Here is a 14,001-nt window from a genome sequence, read left to right on the forward strand (position 1 = left end):
ATCATTTACACCTAAATTCCCAAGTGCTTACTATTGGCAAATAATTATTTTGCTATGGAGGAGGAGGACAATCAGTCTGGTCATAGCGTAAGCCTCTAGGTGGTTAAGAAACAGCATGGAGGCTTCACCAGGGAAAAGGGACCTGAAGGGAAATGTGGAGGCACAGAGTACACTAATATCCCAGGGAATACAATTTTTCTGACTTCTTAATTTCACTTACAATTGATCTCAACCCCTCCTCCACCAACTCTCACAACATCAATAAGCTCCTTAGAGAATACAGTCCATAATAAATATTTATGGAATGGGTGAATAAACCCAGCCTTCTAGAGGCAGTTGAATTCTCTGCTTCGAATTCCCTACCCAGTAGAAAAAAGGCTGGTGAAAAGATTAACAAAACTGTGGCCCCTTGCTGTGCAGTTTTACAGATGAGTTTCTGTATGTCACTGTGGTGACCCACGCCATAAAAGACGCAGGATATTTAGACACATACACAGTGATTTCCTCTATCAGATCCACCATGGCAAATCTGAGAAGGAGGAATGAGGAGGTCATAGGTCTTCAAAGAGGGTGAAAGATCTTTGGGGGAGTTACGAGCGAGGGAGGCTTTTCTGTCCATGTAAAGAAGTTTGTATCAGAGACAGGCATTCCCTAAATCTAGCCATATGATGTGCAAAGTCTGAGGTTTGGTTATGAGTTGGCCCTCCTGTTCCGAGGAATACCTTTGGTGTCAGGCAGGCAGCTTTATCTGCAGCTTCGCAGCATTCTGTAAAAACTCCTTTGTATTCTTCGGCGTAGTAAAGGAGTTCTGGGGCATAAAAGTAAGGATGTCTTCTGGCAATTTCATATAAGTATCTATATGTTTAAAAAGAAAAACAGGCAGTCATGTTTCTGCAGCAAACAATATTACAGGAACAATTGTAATCAACAATCTCATCTAATTTACCAGTTAATCTCAATTTGCACACGATGACCTTGACTTTGTCATTCTGTAAGTCCATGAAAAGGCTAAACTTGTACATATAAATTATATATATATTTATATATGTATAAAGTTTTATATATATGTACACACATATACCCACACACATGTATAACATGGTTAAATTTTGGTAATATAATGTTTTTGACTAAAACAAAATCAGCTCTGAGAATAAATACATATCTTCATAATATTTTAACAGACCTCAATCTCAGTTTTTTATACAGAACATGTCCTGTTTTAATGAACTCCAAAAGATCTTTGATCACATTTTTTTATCATGGAGAATTTTGTAGTATCAAATATAACTTCTTTGAAAATTATCATTAGAATGAAAGCTTCTAAGCCTTAATGCTGAAAATGTTTTTTATGGTAGCAATTGTTATCATAAGCCTTGATCTATTTCCTAATGTTTCATTTTGCAGCATAAAAATCTTATTACTTACTTTCCCAGGAACCTCTGTTCATTTTCGTGGAAGGCAGTGCACATGGCATCAGCCTCTGGGGTCACCAGCTGACCGAAGCCAGGATTGTCATCTTTGTGCTGCAGGAAGCATTCGTTTCTCTCAGGTTCTTTTTTCTCACAGCAATCAGCCATCTCACCATACTTGTCGCGAAGAGAGGCAACTGTACACAGTTTATCTCCAAAGAGTTCGTGCTAAATGGAAGAGAGCAGACTTCAAATCATGGGGAGGTACTTTGTTTTCTTTGCACCCAAAGAGCAGTCTAAAAAGTTTCATGTATCGGTAAACCTTGGTTAGGAAACCATGTAAATTTAACATCCACTTTTTTCCTCAGGTGTAGATAGTTTCCCAGGATTTGACCATCTATGTAATTTTTGCAGGAATTAGCCATCACATGATTACTGACAGTGAATAAAAAGGAAAGGCAACAAGACAATCAATGGCTTTAAGGAATGAACATTGCTCCTATTTCTACGGGCTACAAGCTGGAAGAGCTAATAAAAAAATCAAGGGAAAATAGTCTTCTAAGTAGTAGGTGAATTCACATGAGGAAAGAAAATACTCAGAGAGTTTCTCATTTGATCTGCTCTTTTCTGAGGGTCCAGCTTTTAAGTAGATGCCATTCAAAAACTGAAGAGTAACACAATTTACTGTTTATTAATTATTATATGAAAATATAGATCTTTTTTATTCTAGAAACATTTGTCTCAAAACACATTCCATTAAATGTATTCTTTCTGTCCCCCTTAATTTTTATCATGAAAGTAATTGGAACTCCAGGGAAAATAAACTGCTGAAGACAGAATTAATTTGCAAAGCAAATATATTTCTAGAAGTCATATTTAGAGTCCTAAGATCATGTTAAAAATATTGAGTTAAAGTACCGATTCTACCTGGAGGGGAAGATACATGGAAAGAAGGAAGTAAGAGAAGGGAAGCCTTCACTGATAAATAAAAACTGACCTTGCCCCCAGCAAGGTATATACAGATTGAATGGGGAAAGAAACAAACCTCTCCCTGTATTGAAGACCTACCTAGAAACACCACAAGTTCTAAGTTCCTCAAAATGAATAAATGCCCTGATTGTTTATTGTATGTAAAAATATGACTATCCCTAAAATGAGGACTATATACTTATACTATCATTTTACCCAAGTAACAAAATTGACACAGAAATCAGATGAGTGCCTTCTAAAGATAAAAAACATGCTCTCACTATTAGCCTCTATGATAGAAAGCACACTTCAGATTTTAAAAAGAGACTTTTACAAATAACAAATTTCCATTTAAATACACTATCACTAAAGAAGAAATAGAAATTGGCAATGAAAAAGCAAAATAAGTCAGTCAGAGAAAGACAGGTATCATATGATTTCACTCATATGTGGAATTTGAGAAACTCAACAGATGAACATAGGGGAAGGGAAGGTAAAAGAAGATAAAAACAGAGAGGGAGGCAAACCGTAAGAGACCCTTAAATACAGAGAACAAAGTGAAGGTTGATGGAGGGGAGGGGAGTGGGGGGATGGGTTAAATTCGTGATGGACATTACCGAGGCCACTTTTCAGGATGAGCACTGGGTGTCCTATGTAAGAGAGAAATCACTGGGTTCTACTCCTGAAGCCAAGACTACACTATATGTTAATTAGCTTGAATACAAATAATAAAGAAACAAATAAACTATCACTATTGTGTGTGGTCTTAATAAAGAAATGTTTTTAAACCTCTGGCTGTAGCTAGAACGCCTCTATTGTAGAAGAAACAAAAGCTAGCCTTGCTTTTGAGACTTGCTTACAAAGGAATAATTGAGGAAACCAAACTTGGATTTTTTCCTTTGAAATTATCAGGATTACCGAAAAGAAGAAATGACAGTCAAAATCAGAATGTACTTACAAGTGACTTTTCACAGTTGGCTGCTGACTGGTCAGCCACACATCCTTTTGCGAACTCAGTTACTTCATTCACTAATTTTACATGATCTTCAAATGGACACTGCTGGAGATACTGAGAAAAGGCAACCAGTACCCTGAAACAAAGGACATAGAAACATGAAACACGGTGAAATTTTAATATAAAGTAGTTTGCTATGCTAAACAACAAATCGTGTATCTGTATGTGTTCTATATTTTATACAACTTACTATTAGCCAGAAAGTCTATCCACATCAGCTATTATCTGAAGCCGTATGTGGCTGTCTAAGCAAAGAAGACATGTATTTATGCCATGTTTAAATAGATGTGCACGCATGTCAGCAGATGCACAAACAGAGCAGGCAAGCAAACTGTATTCTAAATAAGTCTAATTATGAGGACTAGGGACATTACATAGGCACTTTGTCTATTTAAAACACACACACAGGGGTGCCTGGGTGGCTCAGTTGGTTAAGCGTCCGACTTCGGCTCAGGTCATGATCTCGCAGTTTGTGAGTTCGAGCCCCACGTCGGGCTCTGTGCTGACAGCTCAGAGCCTGGAGCCTGCTTCAGATTCTGTGTCTCCCTCTCTCTCTGCCCCTCCCCCACTCACACTCTGTCTCTCTCTCCTTCAAAAATAAATAAACATTAAAAAAATTTAAAAAAATAAAAAAATAAAAATAAATAAATAAATAAAACACACACACTCACATGTCTCTCATTTAATCAGACTGTAGCATGAAATTGACCTTTAAAAAATAAACTATTTTCTCACTTTTTATTAGATTAAATAATTTTAAAATGGTCTCAAGAGCCACAGACCTATTTGCTAGGTAAAGGAATTTAGTAAGTGAGCAGCAAAAGAAACCATATAATAAAGTCTTTCCCACCATGCAGGTTATGTAAGCATTCCAGAAGTACACTGTCCCATATAAGTGGCCAGTAGCCACATGTAACTGTATAGACTTAAATAAATTAAAATTAAATGCAACTTAAATTTTTGATCCTCAGTTGCACTTGCCACATTTAACATATTCAGTAGCCTCGTGTGGCCAGTGGCTACCATATTGAACAGCACTGGTATAAAATATTTCCATCAATGCACAAAATTCTATTGGATAGTATTGTTCTAGAGCCTGGACTCTGATAATATGGGAATATAAGATCTTTAGAATAATAACCAACTCTATTAGAAACTTTCAATTTGACTCTTCAATATCTTAACTTACAGGCCTCTGAAATGTTCTTCTCCCAAATCATTGAACCGATGAGCAATCTCACTCTGATCTGAAAAGGAGAAAAGAAAAAAAAAGATTTGTTTACATTCTGAAGAAAACAACTTAGTTATAATGTTACTTTTTGTGTTTCTCTCCACGCAAATTAGTCATTTGCTCCAAAACCTTGGCCTCTGATCCCTACAGAAAATCTGAGGATGATGGTGAACTATTTGTTCTGAATTAAAATGGAAGAGTTATTCTATCACCAAAGATACTATTTGAAAAATCATGAAAATTGTTAAATATTTATAGCTTTATATTCAAACTTGGATACGATCTAATGCTCCTGCAGTGTCCATTAAAAGCTACTGAGAGGACAGTCTGAAATGAAAAATATAAATTCTATTTATAAGATTAACAACACAGGTTTTGGGTTTTGTTTCTGTTTTGGGGTTTTTTCATATCTATACCTGTCTATCTATCTATCTATCTATCTGTCTATCTATCTATATCTCAACGTGCAGTACCTAGGCCTTTGGGAATGTGGAGCTATGAATTCTAACATTAAACTAAATTCTGTGAAGTTGAAGTCACTCTCGGCTCCTTCATGTGCAGAAGGAAATTACAGCTACTAAACAATTCTCACCATTTTTTTCACCTAGGATGTTAGAAATATATTAATAAGATAACTTCCTAAGGGATCACAAATATAAAATACCATCACAGCCTGGAAATAAATGCTAACGGAAAACACTTCTTTAAAGATGCAGGGTTTTCTAAAACCATTCTTTTACTAGGAAAATAAAACAAAGGTTGAATAATAGGAAAATAGAATTCTTACTTGCTTCTCGACGAGTCAAGCCCCTGGAATAAGCAGAGCTAAAGAGGAGGAGGAGGGAAATAAAGGTTACCCACTTCATTGTGCCAAAGGCTTGTGGGGTTGATAGAAGAGAAAAGGTAGGACGAACAGAGGGAAATTAGCACTAATATACCTCTTTAACCAATAATTGTAGATTATTAACCAGACTCATCTTGGTATTTCATTGGCCCCCAACTGATTACAAAATTCATATTATTCTTGCCAAAAAAAAAATCGTTTGACTAAATCCATTGCGTATGTTTGCCATCTGGAACTGTTTTTTCCACAAGACCTTGTCAATTCATTAGTTATGTAAAACATCAAGTTTTACATAAGACTTTAAATGATTTGTCCCTATTATTCATTACCATGTTCTTTATTTGTGATTTACCATTTGAATATTTTAATTTTTAATATGTGCAAAATTCTAACCAGATCGATGACTTAAATTAGAAATTAAGACTTACTAAAAGAGCTAAGCTTTGAACTGTATCTATTACTAACTCCAGCTATGTTTTTATCATCAAGTAATGAAAAATTTACACACACACACGCACACATACACACACACAAGAGGGCTTCCATGTCATTCTCATTCTCCTGAAATGTTCTGTCTTAAAAAAAGTTGATGTTACCTCAGATGCAAGCTAAGAAAAAGCCACAGCCACAATAGCAACTAAAGTGGATGTCCAGAAGGTCTACATTCTTATCCCAGCTCTGGTCCACAAATGATTCAGGTCCTGTGGCAGGATATTTAGATGCATTGTAGGCATATCTCATAGAATTTTCAGTTAAGGAGACATGGGGAAGAAAATGGGCACAGTGACAGTAATGACAATCTTTGCCATAAAAATATACACAGGGCAGGTTGAGCCTTGATTAAACCTCTAGAGGTTATAAGAATCCTAAACCTTCACCAGGGATCACATTCTTTCCATCCCTGCTTCACACTTTTTTTCCTTTCTTCCTTTTAATAAAAAAAGTCACATGTTCTTCTTTAATGTTATTTTTATTTCAAAACAAATTTAACATTATGTCTGAAAACAAAGCAAACATGACTCTTCCCGCCCAAGATTCTGATCTCTACCTGTGAAGGGCTGTTCTATCTCTGCTCTTTTGCTTTAAAGATAAAGAACCTTGGGGCGCCTGGGTGGCGCAGTCGGTTAAGCGTCCGACTTCAGCCAGGTCATGATCTCGCGGTCTGTGAGTTTGAGCCCCGCGTCAGGCTCCAGGCTGATGGCTCGGAGCCTGGAGCCTGTTTCCCATTCTGTGTGTCTCCCTTTCTCTCTGCCCCTCCCCCGTTCATGCTCTGTCTCTCTCTGTCCCAAAAATAAATAAAAAACGTTGAAAAAAAAATTAAAAAAAATAAATAAATAAAGATAAAGAACCACAAATTTCAACCAGTAGGAAAATTGACTTTGTCTGACACTACAAAGCAATAATTAGTTTCAAGCCAGTTATTTCACTTAATTAAATAACCAAGTCGATCAAAACTGGCAGTCAAGTGTCGTATGGCACACGGAGGCATAGAGACTAACAAACACCCCAAGAGAAGCATTACCTTTTTTATTCAGCCACATGATGAAAGGAATACACTTTCTAGGATCATATTTTATTTTATGTCATTTTCAGGTATGGGTGCTATTTAAATAATCAAACACAGAAGAGGAGATCCTAGATAGGGAATAGGAGATACTAGGTAATAGATGATAGATACATAGATAGATGATAGATGGATAGGTACGGAGTTTTCTTAAGTAGCACCAGAGAGTGCTGAATAATGGAGCTATACTTATCTTTCACGCCACAGACAAAAAGAAATCAAAGAATACCTTCCTGTAGAATTATTCCCATTAGGATAGAAATGGAATAGAATAGACTAGAAAACCATTTTTAATTCCAAAAGCTTATATTAGAAAATTTAAAAAGAATACTATTTTACTTTGTAAATAGAAAAAAATAATTTTTTTTGGTAAATTATATGTAATTTTTTTTGTCTTCCAAGAGAGTAAGCATCTTTTATTTGAAGTCAGGGTGCAACCCTAGCTTTTCTTTTCTATCAGTCCTTGAGGAAGGCTTGGTCAAACAGGCAGTCCTCATCATTGGATATAATTGTATTGCTAAATCACAAAAACAGGCCTTTGTCATACACACATACACTTTGTGCATGTTCTTTGATGTAACAAATGAAAATAATATTAGTCTCTCCATCTACTTTACACGGCAATACTATATTGTAATATGATGGTAAATATAGATCACAAAAGAAAAATCAAATTCATCATGGTTCTAGAAACTTAGAATTGATTTTCCCATATTTATAAAGACCTCATAACTTTCAAATATAAAATTGAAAATGCCTGAAAGAATTTGTCCTTACGGTACCAATATGGTGTTTCCATGGACATATCCTTATGAGAAATTAGTAGATGGCTGAGAAATTAAAATATTTAATTCTTAACAGTATCTGCATGCTTAAAATACATCTTAATTAATAAGAAACACTTGAACATTTATATTTTGTGGATTCCCAAAGTAAGAATTCCTACATTTATCTTCTATTAGTTCTGCATGTACATTCTATATTGAAAGGAATAAAACCACATATTTGTTAGTTTTTCTAAATATTCTGTTCTTCAAGCTTTTAAACTCTTATGTTTAGTTAGTCATCAAAGGACTCTGGCATGGGAGTAAATGTAAATGTTTAAACCAAAAGTTATAAATATGGATTACAGAATCTAGTTTCTAAGTAAATAGGAAACTAGCTCCAATGATTTTTAGACATTTTCCCATTTTTGTGGGAGAAGTTTAAAAAGAGAGTAGGTAAGAAAATTCCTTCATATGAAAAGAATAGTATACTGATCATTTAGAACAGGAAAAATAGCTTAGTTGAAATATAAATATACCTGGAAATTAAATCTAAGTCTTTATCCCTTTTCTTCTTTGTTTTGCTCTTTTTTTTTTTTTTTTTTTTTTTTTTTTTTTTTTTACCAGATAGAAATGGAAGTTTTGAAGCACATGAAACAACTCTTTGGACCAGTCCCTCACTTCCTTGTCACCTTCATCATAACCTTAAACCTATGTATACCTTTCTACTACCCTCTGGGATTCCTGAAGCTTCTCACCAAGTCATTCAAACCAAGTTTCCCTCCATCTGGCCATCTTCTTAGTGCAGCCCTTATGCTGTTTCTTTCTATAATAGATGACTACTACTGGATTACCTTCTCTTGAAATAAAGTGAGGCATGCATAACAATGTGGAAAACATCTCCAATAATAGCCTCAGTATTTTAACAGAAGCTTTCGAGAGACAAACACTTAAGTCATTCCAAAATATGAGAAATTTGGATCCATTTGGAGAGAAAATTGGAGACAGGGAAATCTTTTCATAACCTTCTTCCTACTATCCTGTGGACATATGCAGGTTCTAGCTGACACGAAGGGCCTGCACTGCTACATAAGGAGTATAGAAGAGTAGACAAGTGAAAGACCATGAAGCATCAAACTAACCAGTTGAAACATTTAACTGAGTTAATTTCTTATTCACTTGTGAAGAATACATTTCCCATTAGAAATTCAGAAAATTAATTTTCAAAATGTATAGACTTACACAGACATTTCTGAAGGCAAATTAAAAAATTGTAATCCAAATATCAATTGTCCCCTTATCTCCCTCCATAAGCCAATCCCCCCCCCCAAATACCCACTTGCATTAATGAGAAATACAGAACTTGCTGGAGATTTCATAGAAGACAAGGAGAACATTTATATTATAATAACCACACTACATAACTATCTTTGGCTTGTTCCATCTCTTAAGTCCCTCCCTCTCCAAAGCTCCCATGACAGAAGGGCCCCTATTTCTGCCTCTCCTCATGGTACACTGATCCTGTGGAATTCACTGTGAATTTCACAACTCTTTACTATGCAGTTTAATTCAGTTCAATGTGAATTTCTAGCTCCAAACTCGAACACACATATCCATATATATCTCCATGCCATATGGGTCAAGTTGGATTAAATTATCTTTAAGAACCCTTCACCTTGAACATTCTCTGATTCATATTCCAAGGTAGCAGTCTTATAAAATGAGAAAAGGGCCTGACTGGTAGAAGGTAGAATGAATACATGAAGTTAAGGTTTTGGAATCCAAAGTTGAGAATTTGTTCATTGCTGACCTGCCCAATGGCTCCTCACGCATCACTCTCTACCTAGTTCAGGTTGACATTTTTAAGAAATAAAAAGATCCTTTAAACTTGCCTAAACTATATAAGTAAAATGACACTTTCTCATATCTTTTTATCATTTTTCCATTTCAAGAAAAATATAGCTAATGCCTGAAAGCCATGCTTATTCATTCTTCATATAAGTTAGCAACCAATAAAATCTATAAACATATATTTTGAAATTGATGCCAGTAACTCTTCTTTTATAATAATAACTACAAATGGAAATCAAACAAATGAATATGCTGCTGAGAGTTTAATAGTGCTAAAATATTCCTCTGCTGAAACTTTAGTGGATCATACACCTGAAACTAATGGAACATTTTATGCCAGCTATACTCAAATTTTAAAAACTAACACAACAGATGAATGGATAAAGAAGATGTGAGATATATATATATATATATACATATATATATATATACACAAACATACATACAAACAACATATAATGGAATATTACTCGGCCATAAAAAAGAATGAAATCTTGCCATTTACAATGACATGGACAGAGCTAGAAGTATCATGCTAAGCAAAATAAGTCATCAGAGAAAGACAGATACCATATGATTTCACTCATATGTGGAATTTAAGAAATAAAACAAATGAGCAAAGGGGGAAAAAAGAGAGAGAGAGAGAGAGAGAGAGAGAGAGAGAGAGAGAGAGAAACCAAGAACAGATTCTAGAGAACAAACTGATGATTACCAAAAGTAGGGGGGAATGGGTGAAATAGGTGATGGGGATTAGGAGTACACTTATCTCAATGAGCACTGACTAATGAGTAGAATTGTTGAACCACTACATTATACACCTGAACCTAACAGAACAATGTATGTTAACTATACTGGAATTAAGATAATAAACTTAATTTTAAAAACTAACAAAAACTAACAACAACAAAAAACTTCAGTGGATCAAGTTTAGGAAGTTTTCATTAAAGGATGATTTTTTTTTCTTGATGTCTTCTAAAGCCTAAAATTTATTAGATGCTTTGTAATCTCCCAGTGCCAGAATCTAACTAAAACTAGCCCACCACCCAGCTGAACCTTGGAAGTTAAGTCTTGAAATTCTCATCAACTTTTCAAGCATCTATGTATGGGCTAACATTAAGAAGTGAATTATTTGATCCAAAAAAACTTGTAACTCTTAAGAAGTATATCAAATAAATAATTGGCCTACTTCATTTTTTTAAGAGAAATTCATTTGTAGCTTAACTTTAATAAGCTGTACAATGTAAATATTTTCAAATGATTTTTAAATATAATTATTGCACATATAAGCACTGAATTTTTCAAAATCAGTTTGTCATCATAGGGGCACTAATAAAAGCTCTTTTATTAGAATAATATCTACAGGAATAAAGTTTTTATATATAAATATAGTTAATTTAATAATAATTTGTTGCAACAAAAATATTAATTCAAGTAGAATAAAGAAATAATTTTAGTACCATATGATGTTGATAATGGCTCTCTGTTTCCAAAATGCTTCTGATTCAGTTATGAGACATCCAGTATATTTAACACCAATGGCTTAAGTTATTCAATAAAATCCATACAATTACTCTTTCAATTTAATTTTAATTTTGTCTTCCCACTAAATATTTATTCACTCATTAAAATTATATTAATTAATCTTGCAGCATTTAATGTCTTGAAGGCAAATGACGGTTATTGATGAGTCCAAATTTCTCGTTGTTGTTACACGGAAAATTGGCAAAAAAACGCACATCAAGAAAGATGGTATCTACAGCAAACATTGTGCTGGCATCAACAAACCCACTATTTATTTAAGAACACCAGCGTTCTTGCTGACAGGGCACAATCCAGAAAATCATGTTTTATACTTATTTTAAGTAGCACAATCTAGTCTTTCATTCATGCTAAAAATGTATCGACCACTGAATGTCAAGTATTTGCTGGTGTATGAGGATACAAAAGATTAATAAGACAGTTGCTGACTCCAAGGAGCCCCCAGTTGAATAAGGGAGACAGACACATCGAAAGATCATTATAACGCAACATTATAAATTACTGTGCATGTAGGATACAAGATACTTTATCCTGGGGTGATAAAGAAGTATCAGAGGGGCACCTGGGTGGCTCAGTCGGTTGAGCAGCCGACTTCGGCTCAGATCATGATCTCACGGTACATGAGTTTGAGCCCCGCGTCAGGCTCTGTGCTGACAGCTCGGAGCTTGGAGCCTGCTTTGGATTCTGTGTCTCCCTCTCTCTCTAGCCCTCCCCTGTCTGCGCTCTGTCTCTCTCTGTCTTTCAAAAATGAATAAATGTTAAAAAAAAATTGTTTTTAAAAAGAAGTGGCAGAGAAGCTCTAAACACAAGGGCAATCTAATGTGTAAATAAGATGTGTGGGCTCTTAACTTCCTAACTAACTGTATAATTCAACAGGCTGTAAAGCTTCAAATTTGCATTCTCTGGTTCATTTTTGCTTGTGAGGTAACTCTGCCTGAAGAAATGAAATGAATGGGTATAGGACTGAGGGAAGTAAGGTTGGTATGAACATGTGTGATTTCTAAATAGCTGATAAAAGACCAAAATACAAAAAGCAAAGAGTTGGGCCCCAATTTAGAAGATGATGGAAATTCTTGCAGGAGTGAGAAAGAAAGGAAAGGCAAACTGGCAGACAGAAAAGAGAAGCAGAATTTGCAATTATTTAGATTTCCAGGTAAAGCTAAGGATGAGATTGGACATTTTAATATTATAAGCACAAAACAATATTCTTATAGAAACTTACAAAATTTCCGTGGGAAAATAGTTTATCTAAGATGATTGACAAAGCTGTGGACCACCCAAATGTTTAGTGATGAAAAATTGTTCCTGATTCAAGATATATTTGTTTAACCATGTGCCTAGAAGTCTGAGAGGGCTTTTCTAGGGATCTAACGTTTATGCTGAGGAAGTTTTTAAATGGACATGAAGAATAAGGGAAGAAAATAGCTTTCTAGGCATAGGGGACAGCATGTGCAAGTGCTTGAGGCAGGAGAGAGCATGAAAGAAACTGAGAAACTAGGCAGAGTTGGAGAGAAGCACTGTGTGAGATATGAGAGTAGATGGCTTTTATGTCATCCTAGCTCCGGCATTTTTGTTTTATTCTGAAAGCAATGAGAAGTTGAATGATTTTATTAGCGCAATGATATAATCTTATGGATGCACAGAAAGATTACACTGGCTGCAGGGTAGGGAAGGGACTAGAGAGGGCAAGTGTATATATAAGGAAGACTAATCAGGAGACTAATGCAGTAGTCCTTGCAACAGATGGTGAGATCTTGAGTTACATCAGTGATGTAGAAACAGAGACAGGTGGACAGATTGAAGAGATATTTAGGGACAGTACTAGCCAAGCAAGAAATCCTCTTCTTTAAAACCCATGCTTTAGAAGGCCTCCATTGGCCTCTTTTGGCTATGCACTGTCTCAAAAGCCATTGAGTCCACAAAACCAAGAGAATGCAACCACCAAAACCTGTTTTCCTCCTTTCCTGAACCATGATTCAGGCACCCAGACCCTAGAACTCTGTCTAGCCTGCCCTGAAATTTTTCAGGAGCCTGAGAGGGCCACTAACTTGGGTATATCTTCCCAAGGGCAGACCATGTCACTGATATATTCACTTCTAGGCCTAAGAAGTGGCCAAGAGACAACTGTTTGGAGGAGATGTGGATAGAGCTGGAACATATGAGGAGGCATTTCCACATGTACATACCTGAGGCCCTTCATAATACAGAATGAATACAGGGGTAGGCAGAAAGGAGAGATAGGTCAGAGGTTGGCGCTGGTTCTTCCCAGCTCAAAACTTCAAGGAGATAAAATTAGCAGGACTTGATGTATTGAAAATGAATGATGAGAAAAATAGGGGTCATAATGACTTCTAGCTTTCCACCTTGTATAATTCAATGTTTGTGGTATGACGCACTGGTCCATGGTACATTAGACAAAGACCAGAGCGATGTAGAAAGATCATTCATTAGTATGACTTAGACATGTTTGGTTTCAGGTATCTTTGATACCTCTAAGAAGAGATGTCAAGTAGATGGTTATAGAGTCCAGAGGTCAGAGGTAAGGCCTAAGCTCGGAATATTATTGGTGAGTTAGCAAGAAGTACAGGATTGAGTTGGCCTGGGGAGTTGGGATGAGCACTGGGTGTTGTATGGAAACCAATCTGACAATAAATTTAATATTTAAAAACAAATCCTAAAAAAAAAAGAAAGAGAGGGAGAGAGAGACAGCCTGGGGACAGAGTTGTGTGAAACAAGGACAGGCCCATTATGAAGTACTGAGAAAGATCAAAGATCAAAGAACAGATGGCCAAAGAAGAGGGGGAGAAAGCAA

General features: G+C 35.7%; 1 protein-coding gene across 3 annotated transcripts in view; it reads right to left on the reverse strand.

Annotated features, from left to right (window-relative positions):
- The window catches only part of ALB (albumin), a 58,324-nt gene that overhangs the window by 12,182 nt on the left and 32,141 nt on the right, over positions 1-14,001 (reverse strand). For 2 of the 3 annotated variants that reach the window (XM_042934013.1, XM_042934012.1), the window contains exons 3-7: positions 5,415-5,452; positions 4,586-4,643; positions 3,340-3,472; positions 1,429-1,640; positions 723-855 (exon numbers count right to left, since the gene is read on the reverse strand). In XM_042934013.1, coding sequence (XP_042789947.1) covers positions 723-855; positions 1,429-1,640; positions 3,340-3,472; positions 4,586-4,643; positions 5,415-5,452 — 574 coding nt within the window. Of the gene's footprint in view, positions 1-722; positions 856-1,428; positions 1,641-3,339; positions 3,473-4,585; positions 4,644-5,414; positions 5,516-14,001 lie in introns of those variants that run through there. The other variant, XM_042934014.1, reaches the window with a different exon arrangement.

The sequence above is a fragment of the Panthera leo genome, chromosome B1, assembly GCF_018350215.1.
Source record: "Panthera leo isolate Ple1 chromosome B1, P.leo_Ple1_pat1.1, whole genome shotgun sequence".
In the NCBI taxonomy this organism is placed as follows: Eukaryota; Metazoa; Chordata; class Mammalia; order Carnivora; family Felidae; genus Panthera; species Panthera leo.